Source organism: Embiotoca jacksoni, unplaced genomic scaffold (genome assembly GCF_022577435.1).
Source record: "Embiotoca jacksoni isolate LCO1_2020_lvr unplaced genomic scaffold, fEmbJac1.0.p SCAF_7, whole genome shotgun sequence".
NCBI classification, from domain to species: domain Eukaryota; kingdom Metazoa; phylum Chordata; class Actinopteri; family Embiotocidae; genus Embiotoca; species Embiotoca jacksoni.
Window position 1 is genome coordinate 20,782,957 of NW_027185425.1, and position 25,157 is coordinate 20,808,113.

The 25,157-nt window shown below is 43.4% G+C and overlaps 1 protein-coding gene and 1 long non-coding RNA gene across 2 annotated transcripts; one reads left to right on the forward strand and one right to left on the reverse strand.

Moving 5' to 3' along the window:
* Positions 1–603: 603 nt before the first annotated feature.
* On the reverse strand, positions 604–25,153 carry vars2 (valyl-tRNA synthetase 2, mitochondrial). The gene is made up of 29 exons (XM_069175989.1): positions 24,334–25,153; positions 23,343–23,418; positions 23,169–23,269; positions 22,092–22,213; positions 21,934–22,000; positions 20,217–20,314; positions 19,972–20,053; positions 19,772–19,891; positions 17,384–17,492; positions 17,217–17,305; positions 15,596–15,686; positions 15,331–15,458; positions 15,139–15,242; positions 14,556–14,637; positions 14,264–14,340; positions 13,989–14,076; positions 13,368–13,461; positions 11,399–11,469; positions 11,187–11,312; positions 10,035–10,139; positions 7,973–8,041; positions 7,807–7,885; positions 6,974–7,104; positions 6,018–6,170; positions 5,498–5,734; positions 3,595–3,706; positions 3,289–3,482; positions 2,108–2,257; positions 604–816 (listed from the first exon to the last, which is right to left on the reverse strand). Exons 1-29 carry the CDS (start codon positions 24,577–24,579, stop codon positions 739–741), a joined length of 3,279 nt encoding a protein of 1,092 aa, XP_069032090.1. The 5' UTR covers positions 24,580–25,153; the 3' UTR covers positions 604–738.
* On the forward strand, positions 812–2,786 carry LOC138214395 (uncharacterized). The gene is made up of 2 exons (XR_011179630.1): positions 812–1,164; positions 2,052–2,786. It is a non-coding gene; the product is annotated as an uncharacterized lncRNA (long non-coding RNA).
* Positions 25,154–25,157: the final 4 nt, after the last annotated feature.

A 25,157-nucleotide genomic window follows, 5' to 3' on the forward strand; every position in this document is an offset into this window, starting at 1 on the left:
TTTATGAAAAATATGTGCTTATTTTGAATTTAATGGCAGCAACACGTCTCAAAAAAGTTGGAACAGGCTCAGCGAAAGACTGGAAAAGTTGTGTAAAGATAAAAAAAAACACCTGGTGGAACATCTGACAACTAGTTAAAAATAAACACAATCCTGTAGTGGAAATAAAAAATATGACAAAGGAGAGCCTGAACTGTTGAGCAGCTAAAATGATATCTTAGGCAATAATAGGATAACTTTTCACTTTCAAAACTCCAGAAACTAGTCTCCTCAGTTCCCAAATGTTTAGTGTTGTTAAAAGATGCAGCACAGTGGTGAACATGATGCTGTCGCAACTTTGTAGAGACGTGTTGCTGACATCAAATTCAAAATGAGCAGATCTTTTTCAATAAAATATGGGTTTATGTGATTTATGTGATTTGCAAATCATTGCATTCTGTTTTTAATTTACATTTTACACAGCGTCCCAACTTTTTTGGAAACAGGGTTGTACATGACTTGTGAACTCCTCCACAGAACCACAGAACCGGGCCTGTGTTTACAGAACATGCTCCAGGATGAATATTGCCTCATTCATGCCTCACTCAATCATGGTGCCTCATGTCAACAACATACTCATATCTTTAATATTTGTTAAGTCTCAATTCAAGCATCAAGGAGCTCTTTAACTCAGACAACATAAATAATCCTTCTGTCCACGCAGTCACATGTTGCAGCCACATGCAGTCCTGCTGACTGTCACTCTGCTGGTTGTGTCTCTCGCAGCACCTCCAGCTGATCCTCGATGGTCTTCAGCTCCAGCAGCAGAGCTGACACCTGAACACACACATGAGGGACAGATAGAAAATAACAGTATCATTAAACACAGTGAAAACATTTCCTCAGACAAAAGACAACTTTCCTGTAATGTAACTGACTTCAGATAGAGGAACACTAAGCTGTTGCTGGATTTGTTCAAACATCTTCTCTTCTTAGAATAAAGCACACGTTGGTTCGGTGAACCAACAACTCATTCTGAATCACATCCTCTTCCTCCACAGCTTCATCACAAGTCTCTCCTCACAGTGATTGAAACAGGATGAAGGGTCTGGAGCCACCCGGCTGCTCCGAGGCCTCATCACACTGTGGGAACTCCAGCACGTTCACAATGTCCATGTTAAACATGTATGTTTGCTGTGTTCATCATCTTAGCTTAGCATGTTGCCATAAACCAGAATAGTGGGGAAAATTCAGTGATTACCAAAGTGATTGCAGTGATCGTACCGCACCAAATACCATGGTGATCCATCCAGGAGGAGATATTTAGTCACAACTAACACAGGTGCACATCATGGTGTCACTACAGGAAAAGATGAGGAATCACTGCAGGTAGTAGAAGATCCTCTGGGAAGCTTTAATATCTGTACAACATTATGCAACTAATTCATCCAGTATTTGACTGAATAATCAAACTGTTGGACCTGCTGATGGCACGAGAGGAAAAGTCAGGAGTTCACTAAACTCACTGGGATTCATCCTCAGGGGAACATAAATGCTGACACCAAATTTCATGGAAATCCATGTAACAGTTACTGAGGTATTTCAGTCAGGACCCAGTGGGAGGATGGAGAGCAACACTCATTCCTACAGACAAAATAGTGTGTAAAATAGAAATAAAAACAGAATGTGATGATTTATAAATAATGTAAACTCATCTTTAATTGAAAATAGACTAAAGACAACACATCAAATGTTGAAATTGTTTTAAGAAAAATATCTGCTCATTTTCCATTTGATGGCAGCAACACGTCTCAAAGAAGTTGTGACAGGATCATGTTCACCACTGTGTTGCATCACTTCTTCTTTTAACAACACTCTGTAAACGTTTGGGAACTGAGGAGACCAGTTTCTGGAGTTTTGAAAGTGAAGTGTTGTCCCATCAATACTGTCATTGCCATTTTAAATATTTAAAATACTCTGTTAAATCAAAAGTAAAGTCAGATTTTTGTTAAATGTGGATAAACAATGTTGGAGTGTGATTATTTTTGTCAGTGTGTGTTTCTGTTTTTCAGATTCCTCCCTGACTGACTCCCAGCAGCTCCGTGGTACTTCGCTGCCCATCGCTCACCTTGCTGTCCGTCTGCTGCCGGACGTGAGCAGGAACCTTCACCAGGTAGTCCGGAGAAGCCGCTCGGCAGCGCATTTCATCCAGCTTTGGAAGCAGTCTGTCTCTACGCTGAGAGAGCTGCAGGATCTGTTTGTCCACGTTCATTCCACTCTGACGGAGACAAGAGCACAACACTGTATGTTAGACATGACCGATGTCCTCTTCCTCTTCCTCATCCTCATCCTCATCAGCACCAAGAACCCTAAAGAACCCACCGGCACACTGACGGTGGATCATTCAGCTCCACCTTCTTTTCTGTCATTCCAGTCTTTTGATTTGGAAGTTTACGCAGCGCTATGAAATGTTAATACAAGTTCATTTCACTTTGACTTCCTGATAATTATGCAGGTAAATACGTGGAAGGAGGAACCTGAAAATGACTTCTCATTGATTTTGATCTTTTACTACTTCTGTGTCATGAAAACATTCATTTATGGTTTGAACAACAAATTAGCTGCAAACCTCAGAAACAGTCATCATTTATTGATTTTGTATTTGCGGTGCTGTGGGAGGGGCCTGTTTGTGCTTCAGCTGGACAATGACACACCTGCACTGAAAGCAGGAAGCTGGTTGATGACATGTTTCATGACTTTTTGTTCTGGTAACATGAAACGTCGAATAAAAGTACAGAAGCACTGAATCTGCTATTTGAAGCTCTGAATGATCTGAAACTACGCAGTGAAAGGAGGAGAGGTGTGTGTGAGGAAGGGGAAAAGGAGTGTGTGAGGAAGAGGAGCGCATGAGGAAGAGGAGTGTGAGGAAGAGGCAGCGCAGCACATACATGAAGCATTTGAAATCTGCTTCAGGTCAAAGACTTCTGATTCCATCTGATTCTTGTATTATAGGTTCATGTATTCATGTTTTTAATAAATAATTTGGTCTCTAAAATGTCACATAATAGTGAAAAACACCCTTCATCATTCCTCAGAGTTGTTATGTACAAACAGCTTTGTTCTTTTCTGATTTATTGTGTCAGATATTTTATTTATGGAAAGAAAATCAGCAAATCAGCACATTTAAATGTAATAAATAGCAGAATATCAGAAGTGGAGGAGACATTGAGACTTTGGTTAATTGAGGATCTGACTGTCACTGCTGTCACAGCTGGAAACACTGAAAACCACTGATGAAGTGAAACCTACTGGAAGCTGCAGGTGGAGCTGGCAGGTGTGGTCCACCACCCCGACCAGGCCACCTGTGGGGGGCGGGGAGGAGTGGAGGCGCTCTGCTCCGTCAGGACAGAAGATCTGGAGCCTGGAGATCCGGCCTAAAGTCCCCACGGCCGATCCGAAGTGCAGGAGGACGTGGGCCTGGCTGGGTGAACACACCGCCCACACTGAAACAAGATGGGGTCGGCCATGTTGCATGTATCAAACATCACCACACAGACATCTGTCTGTCTTGGAGGGGAGTTTTATTTTGAAATGGTGGCTGAGCTGCTGACTTACTGGCAGGTTTTTCTTTGGTCATGCCACACTGGGCTCGCAGCGACCGGGCCACGCGGATCACTTCCTGGACCAGCAGGAAGTCTCTTTCCTCTTCAGGGAAGTGCCAGTGAGCCTGCAGGACGGAGAGGTCACAGAAACAACGCGTCAGCAGACTGGAGAGACGAGCAGGAGTCAGCAGCACAACAGGAAGTGAGTGTTTCTGTCAGATGGGCAGTTTAAATGTTCGTGATTTCAGCCCCATCTGTTGACCAGAGTATCAGAGAGGTTTAAAACTGTCTGTCTGCTTTCGGGCTCTTCAAATATTGAAGAATAAAACCTGAGACACGGGCAGAGCTCCTGTTCATCTTGAGAACTACACATCTGTCAGAGGAAGATCACACACACACCTCATTATTTTTGAGTTATGTTTCCACCAGCTGTTTGCTGCAGATGAAATAAGAAGTGTTTGTGTCAGCCGGGTTTATTTCCAGTCAGACCTTCAGAGCCGACCTGTCTGTCAGGATGGTTCCATCCTCTCCAGGTAAACAGCAGCAGGGGACCGTATTAAATGTAACACCCTGATGTTCCTGACTAGTTTATGTGATGTGTTGATCAGAGAAGATGGAGACAGACTGACTGATGGACAACTTCCTCCTGTAATAAACTGTAGTTTGAGGATTTGGTGTCACAGACATTTGATTCAGAACATGTTCAGGTCTTTTTTCTGTACATACAACATCAGTTTTAATTATATTAAAATAAAGAAACATCACATTAAACTTTACAGCTGTGCAGATGATTGATATCTCTAACTGCCAACCGTATTTGGATACGTGGACAAAAGCAGAAAGTCCTTCATTGTCACCAACAAACAACCTCACGCTTCTGGAGCCACATGTTCGACACCAGCTGAGGGAATATCCTGTGAAAGTTCATCCCTCTGTGACAAAGAGCTGTGAGGCTGTTCAGGAAGTTTGAGGAGTTTAAAAGAGGTAATTTAACAGAACTCTGCTGGAGGCTACGAGCTGCACGTCACCACAGAGTCATCTAGTTCGGAGCGGTTTGGAGCAGGAAGTGAATTGGACGAGTTGGGGGAGGAGCCAGAGGTGGATCTAACTGATCTGATTGGAAACCTGACGATACTACGTCCCACCCAACGATAGCTGTAACCTGACTGCACCACAGGCCTGTCAATCAAACAGACACGCCCCCAAAAACAGGTCTTCTTGAATCTTCTTTTCTAATGAATGAGGGATTATTTTCAGATGGACCTCCAGAAAACTAATAAGAAGGAGCAACTTCAGCTAACGACACCGAGATAACTGATAGAGAGAATTTATTGACTTTGATTTTCATGAGAGAAGTTGAATGGGAGTCTATGGAGCCGGAGGCTTTTTGGAGCCGACCTCTAGTGGCACTCGCTGGTATTGCAGTTTAAGGCCAAATTCTTCAGACCTGGAAGCTACGAACATTTTTAAAAACAGTCTGTGAGTTTAACTCAACTTTACTGATGGCAGTCCAGTTGCATTCTGGGTAATGTAGGTGCCAGGTTTTAACGAGGAAGAAAAAGCTGTGGAATAAAAAGACAACGTCTCTGATTGTATTTTCTAAACTGTCTCTCTACTCCTCCATCCAGAGGATGGCCCGGCGGTGTGGTGGACCATACATCTGACCGGGTCCACAGTTATTGATCGTTGTGAGTCACACTAGATTTGTAATGTCAGTTTCAATGTGTTCATGAAAGTGGTGGCAGACTTCTGAAAAAACGAATAGAACCAGAAGCATCTGCTGAGTTGGATTCTACAGAGCTCTAATCTCAGATTTAGTCACAACAAGCAGCAGATTTGAGTTCAAATGGGTCCCGGTGTAAATGTTTCTCATGTGTCCAGCTGACTGTGGTTTTATGAAGGTGTGACGGTCCTACCAGCTGAGAGGAGCGTGGGTACGGCTGCACACATAGGCTGGTCGGGGCAGCAGCTCCCGGTCCGGACGGGCTGAACGGCTGCAGTCTCTGCCACAGCTCCTCCGTGATGAACGGCATGAAGGGGGACAGCAGGGATAGACATGTGGACACACAGTGATACAGGACACTGCTGACCACCTGTCTCCTGCTGACACTGTCCTCAGAGTCAGTCTGGACCAGAACCGGCTTCACACACTCCTGTAGGACACACACACACACACACACACACACACACACACACACACACACACACACACACACACACACACACACAGTCACATTTCTATTGTAGAGAACATGTCAAACACTTCATGTCTCCGTCGGTCGGTTGGTGACTGATGAGGAGCTCATCAGGTAAATATTCCACTCGTCCTTTTAAACGACTGCTAACAGAGGACAGAAGTACAGGTCGGACTCCTCCTCTCCTTCTCTGCTAACGTCCCAGAGTACCCATAATGCCGTGCGAAGCTGAGCTGCTCACCATGTAGACGTCACACAGGCTGTGGACCCAGAAAGAGTAGAGGGCAGCTGTGACCGTGTGCAGCTCGTAGGCCTCGAAGGCCCGTTCACACTGCAGCACGGTGCCACGCAGTCTGGAGACGATCCAGCGCTCCATGCTGCTGGGAGGAGTCGTCTGAAGGGTGGAGAGAGAACAGACACACTCACACAGCTTCATACCACACACACAGGCTGCATGGACAGGACAGAGGATGAAGGGGACCTCTCTGCAGTGGTCACTGTTCTTCTTCGACTACATCTTTACACAGACCACCTGCAGCCACAGCTTCTTATCACTCACTGGTCTGCTGCAGCGATGAATCATGGGAGAACCTTAAACCAGGGTACCCTCTGTTGCTGAGTGTTTTTAAAGGAACACTTCAACATGGTGACAGTAACGGAGTGTTTTTAAAGTGTAGAGGGTGCTCTCGCTCAGGATGCTAAGCTAGGCTAACCACATCCTGCATCAAGCTCTCTACTGATGCTGTGTTCAAGTCACATGGGACAGTTCAGATTTACACTGTTTAACATATTTATTCCAGCTGCTCTGTTTCCATGAGTGTGTCTGATGTGTCTCCATGGGTCAGAGTGTGTCTCTGTGGGTCAGAGTGTGTCTCTGTGTCTCAGGTTGATTTTAACTCTCCAGCTCTGGTGTAAACATTGAGGGAAACGAGGAGTCTCATAAAACAGTGTGAGCAGCAGAGAGAGCGACCTCCCTGCAGCCTCATTTTTATATGAAAGTAAAGAAATGAACTGGCTGGAACGGACACTCTGCTAACATTACTCAACAATAAGCTTCACTTTAGAAGCTGGCAGTGTTTGTCAGAAACTACACAAACTTCTTGTTATCATGTTGTTATTCAGAAGATCTTATCACAGACAGGTTCAGCCTTTTCCAACAACAGTACACCTGTGTGTGAAAACAGCTCTCTTCTTTACCTCCTCCAGTGTTCCCACTGCTGCTCCGCTGTCAGCCAGCACTCCCAGTGTGAACCTCAGCGTCTGCCACATTTTATTACAGAAGTGTCTGCAGCTCAGGACCTGAGAGACGGACAGACTGATGTCTTCTCCTGATGAACAGCAAAGAAAGACAGTTTAGCTCTGTATGTCCAGTGAAAGATAAAACACTTCAGTGAAAGATAAAACACTTCAGTGAAAGATAAAACATTGCACTGAAAGATAAAACACTTCAGTGAAAGATAAAACACTGCAGTGAAAGATAAAACACTTCACTGAAAGATAAAACACTGCAGTGAAAGATAAAACACTTCACTGAAAGATAAAACACTTCAGTGAAAGATAAAACACTTCACTGAAAGATAAAACACTTCAGTGAAAGATAAAACACTGCAGTGAAAGATAAAACACTTCAGTGAAAGATAAAACACTTCAGTGAAAGATAAAACACTTCACTGAAAGATAAAACATTGCAGTGAAAGATAAAACACCGCAGTGAATGATAAAACACTTCAGTGAAAGATAAAACATTGCAGTGAAAGATAAAACACCGCAGTGAATGATAAAACACTTCAGTGAAAGATAAAACACTGCAGTGAAAGATAAAACATTGCAGTGAAAGATAAAACACTGCAGTGCATCATATCTTATTGTCTGTGCTTTGTTGTAACACAGGGCTGTTTGTGGCCTGAGTACCTACTAACGCTCAAAATGTCTTCCTAAATTCGTCTATCCGACCACACTGTGTTTCACATTCACTGCCTCTGACCAACAGCTCTTCCCGTCCACGAAGGTGAGTAGAGAGGATCACTCACCCTGTATCTTGTGGGAGCAGAGCGCCAACCTCAGAGCGTCAGTCCCACACTGAGGGATCCCCCGGGGGAAGTCCTTCCTCTGTGGGGAAGCAGATGGAGCACACAGATAATGAGTGTGCTCAGCCAGTCAGCCGGAGAGACAGAGACAACAGACAGGGGAACTGACCTGTGCTGCCATGGCAACCAGCTGCTCCCTCGGGTCGAGGTTCCCCTCCTTCACTTTCTCTTGAAGTCTCTGGGAGGGAAGAGAAGAAGCGGAGAAGAGAGTTTCACAATAAAACGTCTTGTGAGTGAAAAGACAGAGGTCTGTCTGTGTCCTCTCAGATGAACTGTCACTATAAAACTGATCAAAATTAATCTTCTCTCAGTCTACAGATTATATGATGCATCTGCTTTTCTTTAACTTCTACCACTGATGTGGTTTTATACGAAATAAAACAGACTAACAGACTAAAACGCAGTGCTGCAGCACAATGACAACAAGAACAACGGAATAACTCAAGTTTTAAATCTTCACTTTTTTTTTTATTGTGAACAGACCTCATGAAAAGGTCCTTCTCAGTGACTCAGTCAAGAAATGGACATTAGGTTGGACATGTTAGTGTCAGCATCAGAGTGGCGATGTTCCAACTTCATGCAAAAACGGTTAACTATGAAATATTTGTATTATTTTTTTCTACATTGAGCTTCACTATAAGAGCAAATAACAGCCTTAATAAATGAAATCTCCCTGCAGGTAAACACTTTACTTTAACATCTGACCACTAATCAGTTCTTACAAGTGAAATTCAAATCTGCTCAAATTGTTTAACAATGAAATATTTGACTGAGAGCTTTCTAAATTTTTGTGTTTGAATTGTCGTCTTTGAAATGTCCAGAATTGTTGGGCCTGATGACGATCAGAGAAACACAGGACAGACTTCTTTCACATGGACAGAAGGAGTTTGTTCTGAACAGCTTCTGTTCACTGATGATGAAACAAAGACATGTTGGAGCAGCGGTGTTTCCACAAACACTACACAGATCAAACTGACTGCCTCTCAAAGTCTGGGATTCTGATCCTGTACACCTTTTTTCAGTTTCATCAAATATCTGGTCACAGTCTCAGTCTGCTGTTCACACACAGCCCTGCTCTGGAAACAATTACAGCAGGAAGAACACAACACTCTTCTGGCCAATCAGCAGCAGGAGGCGCTAGGGCTAGTGCAGAGCTCAGGGGGAGAAGGAGAAGGAGAAGGAGAAGGAGAAGGAGAAGGAGAAGGAGGTGGTGGAGGTGGTGTGTGTGTTTGTGTGTGTGTGTTTGTGTGTGTGGGGGGAGGGGGCAGCAGGAGCGAGCGGGACGGTAAATCTGGCACATCCTCTACAATATACTGGCAGAGTGGAGGAGCAGTGGTGGTCAGAAAAAGAAACAACAAGGTCAGAGGGAGAAAATCTGAAGAAGTGATGTGATCAGGCAGGAAGAAGAGCTGCGTTGACATCAGCGAGGAGAGACCGAGTACATGTATGTGACCTCGGTACACGCATGAGACCTCAGTGTTCTGCATACATGTGCCCTCAGTACAGCAGTGTGAGACATGCAGCAGGACCTCTCGTCACTCTGTTCACAGATTATTGTTATGTGTTCACCCATTAAAATGTGAGTCCAATATTCTTGCTGTTTATGTTACACACTCTTAGTCGTATTATTCAGCCACGAGTATGTTTGCAGTGTTGGTTGTTATATCAGGTTTACAGTTGAAGTTGCTCAGGTGACCCTGAACCATCCTGCAGGTCTATGAGGCTGCTGGAGGACCTCCCATGATGCACCTCTCCTCTCTCTTTCACTGTATTTATACCATTGCACGTCATTCACTGTGTTCTCTATCCCTGTACATCCCTGCAGGTATCTCTGGAGCTGCATGTTTCTGATTGGTGGTTACTGACCCTCCAATCTGCCTACTGTTCATGTATATGGTACTCATGTAAGCTCATGTCATGGTGTTTGTCTGTGCAACGTTTGTGCAAATTTTATAGTCTAGACGACCTAAAAACATAACCTTGCGAGCCTCTGTTCAGTCATAATCTAAACGACTGACTGGTTTTTACTCGGCTGTGTTGTGGCTGCTGTTTGTGTAGTTTAATGTTGTTCATTTGAGGATGTTTACCACGCTGCATGAGGTTGGACGGTCTTTGGGTAGGCGGGGTGAATCATTAACAGTGATGTGCCTCCTGGACCAGGTGCTACCTACCTCGAGAGACACTCCATGTATCACATCCAAGGGGTCGATGACGTTTCCCAGAGATTTACTCATTTTTCTGCCATATTTATCTCTCACCAGAGAGTGAAGCAGAACCTGAGAGGCACAGAGAAAACAGGAAAGGGAGGGAGAAACACAACTGTGATCCAAAAGTAGTGTTAAATAAATACTGTTTTCTTTTGGGTCTAAAGGGGAGGTGATATTTATACTAGAAATACCTGTTTAAAGGGGAGGTGATATTTATACTAGAAATACCTGTTTAAAGGAGAGGAGATAATTATACTAGAAATACCTGTTTAAAGGAGAGGAGATAATTATACTAGAAATACCTGTTTAAAGGAGAGGAGATAATTATACTAGAAATACCTGTTTAAAGGAGAGGAGATAATTATACTAGAAATACCTGTTTAAAGGGGAGGTGATAATGACACTAGAAATACCTGTTTAAAGGGGAGGAGATAATTATAATAGAAATACCTGTTTAAAGGGGAGGAGATAATTATAATAGAAATACCTGTTTAAAGGGGAGGAGATAATTATACTAGAAATACCTGTTTAAAGGGGAGGAGATAATTATAATAGAAATACATGTTTAAAGGGGAGGTGATAATTATAATAGAAATACCTGTTTGAAGGGGAGGTGATAATTATAATAGAAATACCTGTTTAAAGGGGAGGAGATAATTATACTAGAAATACCTGTTTAAAGGGGAGGAGATAATTATACTAGAAATACCTGTTTAAAGGGGAGGAGATAATTATAATAGAAATACATGTTTAAAGGGGAGGTGATAATTATAATAGAAATACCTGTTTGAAGGGGAGGTGATAATTATAATAGAAATACCTGTTTGAAGGGGAGGTGATAATTATAATAGAAATACCTGTTTAAAGGGGAGGAGATAATTATACTAGAAATACCTGTTTAAAGGGGAGGAGATAATTATACTAGAAATACCTGTTTAAAGGGGAGGAGATAATTATAATAGAAATACATGTTTAAAGGGGAGGTGATAATTATAATAGAAATACCTGTTTAAAGGGGAGGTGATAATTATAATAGAAATACCTGTTTAAAGGGGAGGAGATAATTATACTAGAAATACCTTTTTGAAGGGGAGGATATAATTATAATAGAAATACCTGTTTAAAGGGTAGTTGACCAGTCAGCTCAGTTCCCAGCATCACCATCCTTGCCACCCAGAAGAAGATGAGGTCGCTGCCCGTCTCCAGGATGGAATTGGGGTAGAAGTGCTGAAGGTCAGTGGTCTGTGACAGTGAGGGTGGGGGTGGGGGAAAGGACTGGTTAATAAAGGGCAGTTTATTTCAGTGTTGTGCTGGAGGAGGTGTAGTACCTGTTCTGGCCAGCCGAGCATGGCGAAGGGAAACAGCCCAGAGGAGAACCACGTGTCCAGGACATCAGGGTCTGAAAAATGTCAGGATAAAAGTTCACTTCAAATTTGGTTGTGCATCATACTTTAAGAGGAAATAAACATTTAATTTGACATATAAAATTAAATACTGTCAGGCACAGACTTCGATCCTGCTATTAGGGAAGTCAGTAATCTACAATGCCTTCAGAAAGTATTCAGACACTTTTTGCACACTGAACTGTGTTTAATGTTAAATAGAAGTTTTTGAAAATTCTTGTAGTCTTTAAGTGTCTAACAGCTAAATGGATGCTGGATGTGAGCATTAATCACATTGTTCTTGGCAGATGGTGGTGAGCTGCCATCTTCAGGTTTCTCCACACATATCCTGTAGGGTTTAAGTCTGAGCTTTGGCTCGGTCACTGACTTGTCCTGAAGTCACTCCAGTGCTGATTCTTCGGGTTGAAAGGTTGAACTGTAGCAAGTCTCAGTTCTCTGCACTTCTTTTTCTTACAGGACATCTCTGTGTTTGTCTGCTTTCAACTTCTCCTCAGTTCTGTTGATAAGCACCTCCACACATACTACACAGTAGGGATGGTATCAGCAGTGATGATGATGATGATGATGATGATGATGATGATGATGATGATAAAGATGATGATGATGATAAAGATGATGGTGATGGTGAGGATGATGGTGATGGTGATGATGATGATACCACCACCGTGGTTCCCTGTGTGACGGTATCAGCAGTGATGAGCAGTGACTGCTGTTCAGCAGACGTAGTGCTTGACTCTGTCCAGAGTGTTCAGTTTGTGTCTGAGCAGGTTGAGTTGTTTTCTTCGTGGTTTCAGTCCTTTAAAGGCTGTCGGACTGAAATCTCTCGAGTTATTCTACCATGTAGATCTGAATGATGGAGTGATGCTCAGATGAATTTCCCTTTGGTAGCTTCTTCCATCTCTACAGAAGACTTCTGAAGCTCTGTTGGAGCGACTGACCGGCTCTTCATCACATCCTTCGGAGGCACTTCTTTCTGCTCAGTTTCGTCAACTCTAGAAGGAGGATCGGTGAATCCAAACTTCTTCCACTGTAGAATTACCGAGGCACCAGTGTTTCTGGGAACACTCAGAGCTCTGGAAAAGGCATTAGACGCCTGCCCTGCTCGATACCTCTCCACACTTTCACAGAGAGCTGCCTGGACTTCATGGCTTGGTTTAAGCGCTGGTGCTTTACAGGAGTTGAGCTGCACCTTCAGAAACTCTCCGTTGTTTGTCTTCTTCTCAGGTGCAGCAGTCAAAGAAAAAGTTGTAGGTTGAGGACAAACCAATTGGTTTTTCCCGGACATGCAGGGTGAATTGTGGGACCTTGTATACACAGCTCGTGCCTTTCTAACAGATGTCTGATTAATTTGCCAAGTAGGAACACTTGGATCTCATGGATTATTAAGATGGCGTACAGGGCGTATACATTTTTCTAAATGAGAGATTTTAGTTTAGGATTTTATAAAGTCTGCTATAAATTCTAAAAACATTTAGTCATTATGGGTTGTTATGTTGATTATGTATAATAAATAACTGGAATAAAAGATAAGTTTATCCATTCAAGTAGTAAAGTGATGTGAATATTTTTTAAAGCAGCCGTATTTAATGTTTCTAAATGACTTCAGTTCTTCTTCTTATTCTGTATCAACTGATACATTTTACTGACATACACTATATACAGTGCACAAGTTGCTGTTGTTGGCTGCATGTTTATATTCCCTGATGGTAGTACATGATACCGTAGAAGACAATCTAAACATCTAGAGTGTGAAAACGTTTGCACAGCACTGTATGTGTAGCAAATATCAAATTTAGAGCTTATTGGGCGAGAGTGGATAAGTGAGCTTCTGTAATGGCTGATGTAGAGAACAGTTCTCAGCAGCAGGTGGATGGTGAAGACGGAGGAGAGTCACCCTGAGTCAAAGTGATGGCTTCTGGCGTCAATCCATATTTGACAGCAGCTCTCTGTCGGGCCTCGTCCTCGTCCTGTCCCCAAACCCAGTGCTCCTATAGCACGCACACGCACGCACACACACACACACACACACACACACACACACACACACACACACACACACACACACAGATTTGACTACCGTTGTCATCTCTTTGTACCCACATCTTTTATTTTTTGTTACTTATTATTTTTGATCCTGTTCCAACTTTTTTGAGATGTGTTGCTGACATCAAATTCAAAATAAGCATATATCTTTCATAAAACAACACAATTTCTCCATTTCAACATTTGATGTGTTGTCTTTGGTCTATTTTCAATTAAATATGCGTTTATGTGATTTACAAATCATTGCATTCTGTTTTTATTTACATTTAAATAGAGTCCCAACTTTTTTGGAAACAGGGTTGTATTTCAGTGGTTATCTGTCATATATCAGCTGCTCAGCCCATCAATCAACCACTCACCATTTGCAATAGATAAAGAATCTGAACAAACCCCGTCAATGCAAGACAGGGTTAACACACAAACCTCACATTTCACGGCAGTATTCTTCTTACATAAATCTGCACAGACCAACCTCTTGTTTGTCTGTAGCATCAGGAAGCTCCACTCGGTAAGCAGGGATCTGATGACCCCACCAAAGCTGCCTGGATATGCACCAATCACTACGAAGCAAACAGAGACATATTGTTGACAACACATGGGTTGAAACAAGAGCTCATTCATCATCTGAGTGGTGTCATTTCACGCACATGTCACACCAGTAATGATGACATACACCACCATTGTTCCTTCTCACACCACTCTTCAAATATATGAATTCTGTCCAACTCAGAGGTCAGGAGAGTCTACCTGATGTTGGACAGCCAGTTCTTCCATGTCTTGGTGTAGTAGTGAGGAAGGATTTCCAGCTCTCCGTCCTCCACCGCCTGGCAGGGAGGGAAAAGTCATGTTAGTTTACATCGGAGTGTTAAACAAATGTCTGACATTTATCACCATGTTTACACGATCGAGCCTGAAAATACGTCATAAAATACAGTGATGGAGGAATTTGTTGGTATCCTTAACAGCTCATGTTGAGATGATGTTCAGTTCAGCCTCACAAAAGCTGACATGAACATCATCATCTCAGGCACGAACTTACCTGTATAGCTTTTTTAGCCATGTCTTCACAGCGGACAAACCACTGCTTCTTCAGAAGAGGTTCGATGATGTCTCCTGAGCGACTGAGACGGGGAGCAAAGAGGAAACTTATCAGTACAGTCCCACAGTATCACTAATGTCTGGTTTCATAAAGACAGAGCAGGAGAAAGTGACACTAATGCAAATACTGCATATCACTGCATATTTAGCACTCCACCCGTACAGAGAAAGATTGTGTACTAAACCTCGGTGAACATTTTAATCAATACAGCAGCACCGTGATGTGTTTTTATACAGTCTACCAAACCTGTCTGCTTCCATCCTGAATAAAAGCATCCCTGAGTGTCCGTTTCAGTCTGTGATTATAACATTGAAAATCTTTAGCTGGATTGAAAGAAAACTGAAGAATGTGAGTGAGTTGGAAGATTCCTGACACACTTTTATCATCAGAGACATGGAGAACCTGATACCAGGTGTTACCTGTAGAAGACTGTGTGGTGTTCACTAAACACAGTAACATTTCTCTGGGTTCATATTAAACACACATAGTTCAAACAGGTGGTGTGTGATGTGCGTTCCTCCACCTGCAGATGGGTAACGTCATGGCGTGGCTCTTCTTCCCTCTGAACAGTTTCCTCTCAGCCAGAGCGTCCGCGATCAGCTGCCTGGCATCGAACCGCTTCACCCCCTGGTCACAACACACGAAGGTCCATCAGTACCACGGCTGGGCTTCACAGTCATACATCTTCAACACAAAGATTACACAGTTCATGCACCTGCAGCCACGATCCACAGGAGGGCGTCATCGTCCCGTCTCCTCCAATCACAGTGAGACGTGGTAGTGAGTGTCTCTGTGACAGCAGGAAGTCTGTGTGGTCATGAGCAGGAGTCACCTTCACTGCACCTACATAACACAAACAGGAAGTGATGAGCGGGAGGCAGCAGCAACGTAAGAGGGCTGGACACAAGAACAGAACCAGGGGAGAGAGGGCTGAAGGACCCGGGAGGGTTTCTGATCAGACGTCAGAGTGATGCTTTCACCTGTTCCTTGTTCCATGTCCACCAGTGGATCAGTGATGATGGGCAGCAGTCTGCTGGTGAAAGGATGTCTGCACTGCTTCCCATGAACAGCCTGCACCAGAGAGGACAGAGCAGAGAGATGAAAGCACAACCAGGTATCATTCATTTCTACCACTCAGGATGGTCCCTCTCCTCTTTAACCTGGAGGATTCAGTGTCCATGATTTCCAAAAAGAATCTCAGATTGTGATCCATCAGACCTCAGGACAGTTCTCCACTTCATCTCAGTCCATCTTCAATGATCTCGGTCCAGAGAAGGCGGCGGTGTTTCTGATCATGTTTCTATCTGGTTTCTTCTTTGGAGAGTTTTAACCTTCATTTGTGGACGCAGCGATGAACTGTGTTCACAGACGATGGTTTTCACAAGTGTTCCTGAGCCCATGCAGTGATTTCCACTCCAGAATAGTGTGTTTTTAATGCAGTGCTGCCTGAAGGCCTGAAGATCACCACCATCCAATATTGGTTTCCAGCCTTGTCCCTTGTGTTCAGAGATTTCTCCAGATTCTCTGAATCTTTTAATGATATTATGAACCGTAGACGATGAAATCCACTAATTCTTTGTAGTTTTACGTTGAGGAACATTATTCTTAGATTGTTGAACTATTTTTCCACAAAGTCTTTCACAGAGTGGTGAACCTCTCCCCATCTTCACTGCTGAGAGACTCTGCTTCTCTGAAATCATCTGTTTATACCCAATCATGTTATTGATCTGTTGCCATGGTAACCTGATTAGTTGTCAGATGTTCCAGCAAGTGCTTTTTTTGCGTTACATAACTTTTCCAGTCTTTTGTTGACCCTCTCACAACTTTTTTGGGATGTGTTAGTGCCATCAAATTCTAAATAAGCATATATTTTTCATAAAACAATAAAATTTCTCTGTTTCAACATTTGATGAACAGGAGGTTTACACGGAGTACTGTTGTTACATTAGAGGTTTCATTTCCAGGATGAGACAGAAACATACAGTCATGTCTGGATGTTTTCTCCCTCGTTACATTATTACAGAAAATGATTTTCATTAAACATCTTTTTTGCGTTGTTTCATTTTAAAAAGATGAAAATTATGTTTTTTAACATCACTCCACAACCATTAACCTGCATCACACTTCATGCAGTGTGCACAGCTTCTTTCATAAGGTCTTATTTTTGAAGCAGAGGCTTCACTTTAAAAAATTATAAAGAGTTAGACAGCTTTTCAACCAGTTAGCAGTTTTTCCAGGTTCAACTGAAAAAAAGGTGAACAGGGAAACAGTATGCACATGACTACAGGAAGTGAAGTACAGTGAGTTCAGGTTGAAGCAGGAAGTGGGTCTGGAAAACGTCCCAGCAGACAGTGTGGGTAACAACTTTACTGTTGAAGCTGTCTGATACTCACTGCTTTAATGTTCTCATATTTTATGTACCAAGTCTCTCACCTTCTCTCCCAGTGGAGCACGAAGCTAACACAAGTCTGCCCCTCGTGAAATGAAGGAGCGCTGCAGCTGCTGAGTCAGCGTGTCTACAGCTCCCTGATGTTTCCTCATTCAGCCTCATTCACTGTGTCCATGTGTCTACATCAGCTGATCATCTGTCAAATTACTCACCTGATATCGAGGGTCGTCAGGGTGAACAGCCACAGCCACGTCTCCCAACATGGTCTCAGGACGAGTGGTGGACACCTCCACCTCGCTGTCTGAAGTACAGAAGGGACAAATCATAACACAACATGAAACAGGAGCCGTATCATGTTTCCATTAGTCCACACACTCACCTTGGCCCTCCACAGGGTACGCAAACGTCAGCATGGTTCCAAACTCCACCTGCTGTTCATACCCAGGGACAGACAGCAGGGTCGGCCCGGACAGCTCCTTGGAGTCCACCTGAAGACCAACCAACAATGATAGAGTCACAAATCACAGCAGCAAAGAGACGCACAATACAGTGAGTGATAATCATGTCTGCAGACACGCAGGAGGTGGACAGAACAAGAGACATGAACATCCTGCTGTTCATCAATCATCATGTTTGTCATCATGGTCTGTGCATCAGATATGAAGCAGCTGGCAGCACTGAAGCGCCAAGGCTTCTTGTGATGTTTCTTTAAACATGAAGCCTTAAACGGCAGCGAAGAAAAGAAAAACACTTCAGACGAGCGCCTGTATTCACAGTGGTCCTCTGAATCTCAGAAGAGTTTTCTTATTTATATGGCATATATCATGTTTGAGAAAACATGATATCGGGGGCTCAGAGTGAAGCACACCTTAGATTCAGGTGAGCATAATTATTAGGCAGCTTTTAGCAGCTGGTAAAATGGGCCAGAAAAAAGCTCTTTGAGCCACTGGGCTTTATTCACTAATATGTTCGTAGAAAAGTTCTGACTTTGTGTCTGACTGAGGTTACTGAGGTTGATGTTACTAAGGTCGATGTTACTGAGGTCGATGTTACTGAGGTTGATGTTACTGAGGTTGATGTTACTGAGGTTGATGTTACCGAGGTCGATGTTACTGAGGTTGATGTTACTGAGGTCGATGTTACCGAGGTCGTTGTTACTGAGGTTGATGTTACTGAGGTTGATGTTACCGAGGTCGATGTTACTGAGGTTGATGTTACTGAGGTCGATGTTACCGAGGTCGTTGTTACTGAGGTCGATGTTACCGAGGTCGTTGTTACCGAGGTTGATGTTACTGAGGTCGTTGTTACTGAGGTCGATGTTACTGAGGTTGATGTTACTGAGGTTGATGTTACTGAGGTTGATGTTACTGAGGTTGATGTTACTGAGGTTGATGTTACCGAGGTCGATGTTACTGAGGTTGATGTTACTGAGGTCGATGTTACCGAGGTCGTTGTTACTGAGGTCGATGTTACCGAGGTCGTTGTTACCGAGGTTGATGTTACTGAGGTCGTTGTTACTGAGGTCGATGTTACCGAGGTTGATGTTACCGAGGTCGTTGTTACCGAGGTTGATGTTACCGAGGTCGATGTTACCGAGGTCGTTGTTACCGAGGTTGATGTTACTGAGGTCGTTGTTACTGAGGTCGATGTTACCGAGGTTGATGTTACCGAGGTCGTTGTTACCGAGGTTGATGTTACCGAGGTCGATGTTACTGAGGTCGATGTTACCGAGGTTGATGTTACCGAGGTTGATGTTACCGAGGTCGATGTTACCGAGGTCGATGTTACTGAGGTTGATGTTACCGAGGTCGATGTTACCGAGGTCGATGTTACCGAGGTCGATGTTACCGAGGTCGATGTTACCGAGGTCGATGTTACCGAGGTCGATGTTACTGAGGTCGATGTTACTGAGGTTGTGATATACATGTGTCTACATGTGTTAACATGTGTTAATGATGTTGTCTACATGTGTTAACGTGTCTTCTTGTGTCTGCATTGTGTCTACATGTCTAAACATGTAAACACGTGTCTACACGTATCTACACGTATCTACATCTGTCTACATGTGTCTACACGTGTCTACATATGTCTCCATGTGTGTACATGTGTCTACACGTCTACACGTGTCTACAGGTGTCTACATATGTCTACATGTTGTCTACATGTGTCTACATGTGTCCACATATGTCTACATATGTCTACATGTTGTCTACATGTGTCCACATGTTGTCTACGTGTCTACATATGTCTACACGTGTCTACATGTGTCCACATGTTGTCTACACATGTCTACATATGTCTACATGTGTCTAAATGTGTCTACACGTGTGTATGTTATAAGAATTTCATTTTTATATGGTAAAATACATGGAGACACGTCCATGAACAACTCTTTGTGCCTGTGTAGAGATAGCTCACTGCTGTGCAACTTGTTATTTTCATCAAGTAGTCGATAACAGGCCCTTTATCGAACAGATAATTATGAAGGCCAAGGCCTGAAGAGAAATATATCGTCTGAGTCTACGAGGACCACGCCCACAAGAGACATATAAATGCTGACTGTAAATGCTCATACTCTGTAACCACATGATGTCAGTGCATTGTTAAAACGCTCCTCTTGTACAAGATTAATCAACTGCTGATTAAACCTTTTAACTTGTATTCTGGCTCCGGTCTCCTCTGTCTAAAAGTCAATGAAAAACTCTTTTGACAGTCTACACACGTGTCTACATGTATATACCGTGTATACGGTGTGTTCATGTCTCACCTCTATGTCAGAGATGGCAGACTCCAGAGCACAGCTCCAGTTGACCAAACCCTCTGAGCGATAGATCAGACCGGAGTCACACAGGCGGACGAAGGCTGCAGTCACAGCCCTGCTGAAACCCTGTAGTCAGAACCAGATCCAAACTCAGACCTCCATCACAAACACATCAGATACTGCTGTTAAACAGGATGGAGTCTTACAGGGTCCATGGTGAAGCAGGTTCTGCTCCAGTCCAGAGACGCTCCCAGCTCCCTCAGCTGGTGGTAGATCTCATCTCCTTTCCTGAACACACACACACAGGAGCCCTGAAGAACACTGCAGAACCAACACTGTACAGAACAAACAAACACTATGCAGACCCAACACTGTGCAGAACTCTATGAGAACCAACAGCAGCTCTGAAGGGATCATGTTCATGAGTAGATGTGTAAATGTGAGGACTCACTCGTTCTTCCACTTCCACACCTCCTGGAGAAACTCTTCTCTGCTGAAGTCCTGTCTGCGCTTCCTGTGTTCCCGCAGCAGCCTCCTCTCCACCACCGTCTGACACACACACACACACACACACACACACACACACACACACACACACACACACACACACACACACACACACACACACACACACACACACACACCATGGGATGAAGCTTTGTTCAGTACACCCTGTGTGAGATCCAGTGAGCAAGTTCACATTGAAATAGTAATTTCAATGTTTCTCTCAAACTGCTGCAGATATGATATGAAGCTGAATAAAGTTAGTTCACCACCTCTAGTGACAATCAAAGATCTGACAGGTTCTTCTCACACATTCACCACAGTTATAAAGTCACTGTATGAACACAGCTCTTCATCTGCATGTCTAATGTCTGATCAGATTCAGAGTGCCGTGAGGAGAACGATCAGTGTGTCTGAAAAATTTCCTCCTCTGGATTCACAAACCTTCAAAATAAAAGCTTGTTATAAATGTCACTTTACGAGGTCCATCTTTGTTGCCGAGGTCGGCGACTGAGCTCACCATGATGGGATGGAAGTGACATCATGGTTGGCACAACCCGTCTGTCTGCTCAGTTGCCTCATGATTAATTTCCTGTTTTATTTTGGTACTCACCTGTCCATTATATAGCCCACTACATAGTAGACGAGTGGACAATCAGGGGATAATGTTCACTGTGTAGTACACTCTGTGGTGGACAAGTCCAACGCAGCACCGGTGTCTCATGTTTCAGGTGTCATCACTTATTTCCAGCTGTGTTCAGTCATCTCCCCGCCTCCATGTGTGCGTCTCCTTGACCTCCGGTACCACATGGTCGCCATCCTCGTGCTCCATCATGTGTTTGTTCTTCTGGACTGAGTTGACCTTTTCGTTCTGTCCCCTGATCTCCTGCTGACCCGGTTACCTGGACTTTTGGACTGTCTCTGTTTTGTGTTTTTGGACCTTCGTCTAGTGCTTCAGCCTGTTCTACACCATCTGCCCAGTAAAGGTTTAAGATCTGAGTTGTGTGTCAGAGTCGTGCGGTGTGATTCATCACAGGGGTGACCTTTGACCTCTAAAATTTAATCAGTTCATCTTTGGGAATTCAATGAAGGTGTTCTTGAAATATCACAACAAAATGGATGGACAGACAACAACATGCTGCCGCCAGCTACAGCAAATCACAGGCTTCACAAACAGGCTGTAAACAAACAGTCATCAGATACAGGCTGTAAACAAACAGGTTGTAAACAAACAGTCATCAGATACAGGCTGTAAACAAACAGGTTGTAAACAAACAGTCATCACACACAGGCTGTTCCTCTACTGCAAGTTTAACTCCGATATCCGACTGGTGTGCAGCATCATCACGTGACTTCTGCTGACTTTCTGACTCTGAGCCTGCAGCTCTACGTTCACATGTACAGGACACACTACATTCAAACATGCATCCTCCTCCTGCAGCTCCAGTGTGGAAAACTACACTCAGTTTAGGTGAAGCTGATGTGAGCAGTGAGTCAGATCAGTTTTTAGTGGACAAACAGTAACACAACAAGACTGGACTACTAAAGCACCGTTAAAGATGCCCTCTATATGTGACACAGGACCGTCTGTCGGTTGTTTTCAGCGATCCGTTCTGTAAATCCCAGACAGTCCTGGAGGAGAAGAGGTGCTGAAGCTGTCCTACCTGTGTTGCAATGCCAGCGTGGTCACATCCAGGAACCCACAGCACTCGGTAACCCTGCATCCTCCTCCTGGTGGATCACAGGGCAAAAACAGGACGAGATGATCGGACTCTGAACAACACATCCTGCACACAACATGCTGCGTGTTGTCGTCGGTTACCATCGAACAAGAGCATCCTCCACAGCGACCGTCAGAGCGTGGCCCAGGTGCAGAGTCCCGGTCACGTTGGGAGGAGGGATACAAAGAGAGAAGGTCCGATCCACAGCGTGAGGCGTCCGCTCCTGAAACCAGAACCAGAAAGTCCTGAGGTCACATCAGACGTCCTCCTCACAGACACACACCATGTCAAAGGTTGTTCATGGAAATAAGAGCTGTTAAACCCTCACACTGTAAAATAAGAACTGTTAAACCCTCACTCTGTAAAATAAGAACTGTTAAACCCTCACTCTGTAAAATAAGAACTGTTAAACCCTCACACAGTAAAATAAGAACTGTTAAACCCTCACACAGTAAAATAAGAACTGTTAAACCCTCACTCTGTAAAATAAGAACTGTTAAACCCTCACACAGTAAAATAAGAACTGTTAAACCCTCACACAGTAAAATAAGAACTGTTAAACCCTCACTCTGTAAAATAAGAACTGTTAAACCCTCACTCTGTAAAATAAGAACTGTTAAACCCTCACTCTGTAAAATAAGAACTGTTAAACCCTCACACAGTAAAATAAGAACTGTTAAACCCTCACTCTGTAAAATAAGAACTGTTAAACCCTCACTCTGTAAAATAAGAACTGTTAAACCCTCACACAGTAAAATAAGAACTGTTAAACCCTCACTCTGTAAAATAAGAACTGTCAAACCCTCACTCTGTAAAATAAGAACTGTTAAACCCGCAACACATTGTTGTTGTTGTAGTTGTAGTGTGTTGTGTTGTTGTAGTGTGTTGTGTTGTAGTGTGTTGTGTAGTTGTTGTTGTGTTGTAGTGTTGTTTTTGTGTTGTTGTAGTGTTGTGTTGTTGTAGTGTGTTGTTGTTGTTGTTGTTGTTGTGTTGTAGTGTGTTGTGTTTTTGTATTGTAGTGTTGTAGTGTGTTGGTTGTTGTGTTGTAGTGTGTTGTGTTGTTGTGTTGTAGTGTGTTGTGTTGTGGTTGTGTTGTAGTGTGTTGTGTTGTTGTATTGTGTTGTTGTGTTGTGGTTGTGTTGTAGTGTGTTGTGTTGTTGTTGTTGTTAAATCCTCACATGGTGCTCCGGCCTGAAGAGCCCCTCTCTGTCCCACCACCTGTACCAGCTGGTCTCCACGTACTCCGGACTGTAGGAGGACGGGAACGGCAGGCTGGTGTCTGCACGGAAAACAAAACATTTCAGAGTGTGAAGACAGACTCAGCAGGAAGAGCAGCAGAATCAGGAAGTCACCTTTCTTTGTTCCAGGAAGTGTCTGAGCAGAGTAACTTATCTTCTGCTTCTCAGTCCAGCTCAATGCGTCAGCACTCTGAAACACAAACAGTCACATGTCAATCTGCTGCTCAGTACCACGTTAATATAATGTTTATTACACATCTTTATGTTCTCACATCAATGTGATGAAGCAGTGATTGCTCATGTACACACACAAAAGATGTTTCATTTTTCCATGAACAGTTTGGAAAGCAGTTTTCCATATAATGTATAATATGATAGCAAACATCAATAGAGTGATAAATAATCCTGTGTAGTGAACTGTAGAGGTGTTTCCATGGTGACCGCCCCAAAGAAAATTAAGACAAATCTATGGAGGATCACAGTAAACTTTATTGAGATATGTTGCTGCCATTAAATTCAAAATAAGCTCATTTTTCATAAAACAATACAATTTCCCAGTTTCAACATTTGATATGTTTTCTTTGTTCTGTTTGCAATTAAATATGAGTTTACTGTATTTATAAATCATCACATTCAGTTTTTATTCACATTTTACACAGCGTCACTACTTGAAAAATGGGGTTGTCCCTCCACCTACCTCCACCTGTAGCTACCTGCATCCACCTACCTCCACCTGCCTCCACCCGCCTCCACCTGTAGCTACCTGCATCCACCTACCTCCACCTGCATCCATCTGCCTCCACCTGCATCCATCTACCTCCACCTGCCTCAGATCTTGATGATGATAGTTTGTCTCTATCTTGTAAAACTCTTTGCAGTGACAGTATTTCAGGCTGCTGCCTCTTCATTACCACGTAACTTCCTCCTGAGTGACACACCTGGTTTAACAGGTTTTAAATGAGGAAGCATTACTCTATCAGACCAACAATATTTAGACACAATCATGGAAAAATAGCATCTTCAGTTTTAACATCTGTGTGCGTTAGCCTGTCCTCGTGAGACATTGGGAATTGGAGACTGAGTTTCCTGCTTCTGTCCAACTCACCCTGTGCTGCTGTGACAGTATGGCCTCCTGCCGCTCTCTTCTGCGCCTCTGTTTCTCTGTTTGGGGCCGTGAGGAGGAGCTGGACTGGGATGAAGAGGAGCTGGATGAAGAGGAGCTGGACTGGGATGAGGAGGAGGATGAAGGTGCTGCCGGGTTGCTGGAGCAGAGTCTGGCTGTCCGTTGTCTCCCGGCCAGCCTCAGACTGTGGACACAACCTGCCCGCCACATCCTCAACGACACACTCATCGTTCATATGTCATATCGCTCAGCTGATTTCCTTCCAACACACTGAGACATACAACGACCTTCTAACTCACCTACGTTGTGTCTGTCAGGCCGAGACACGGCACGTGTATATTATGATATAGTTAATGATAAATAAACTTTATATCACTGAATACACGTGTAGAACAAATGTTTCACGTCATATTACTCTGTTATTCTATAATGTCCATGTTTATTCCGCGTGTGCTGTTTGTTGACGGGCTGTTATATCCTGACGGACAAACGGAAGTGCACACGCTGTCCGTCTGGAAATATCTTCCCCACAACATCACGGCGGTCAAGTTCACGAAAAGGAAACGACACGTCTTGCTCCCCTTCCAAAATAAAATAACGTAAAGAAATAATGTTCACCAAAAATATAATCCTAACAACCTAAACGTTGTTTAATTGCACATATAATATAAATATGTAACCCAGTGGTTTGTTATGATTCTTTTTTGCTTGTTTGTTGGCGCTAGATCCATGACTCCCACAGCGGACAGCTTTAATGTGAAAACACCACACTTCCGTTTTGAGTCTCGCTAACTCGTTTGGCAGCT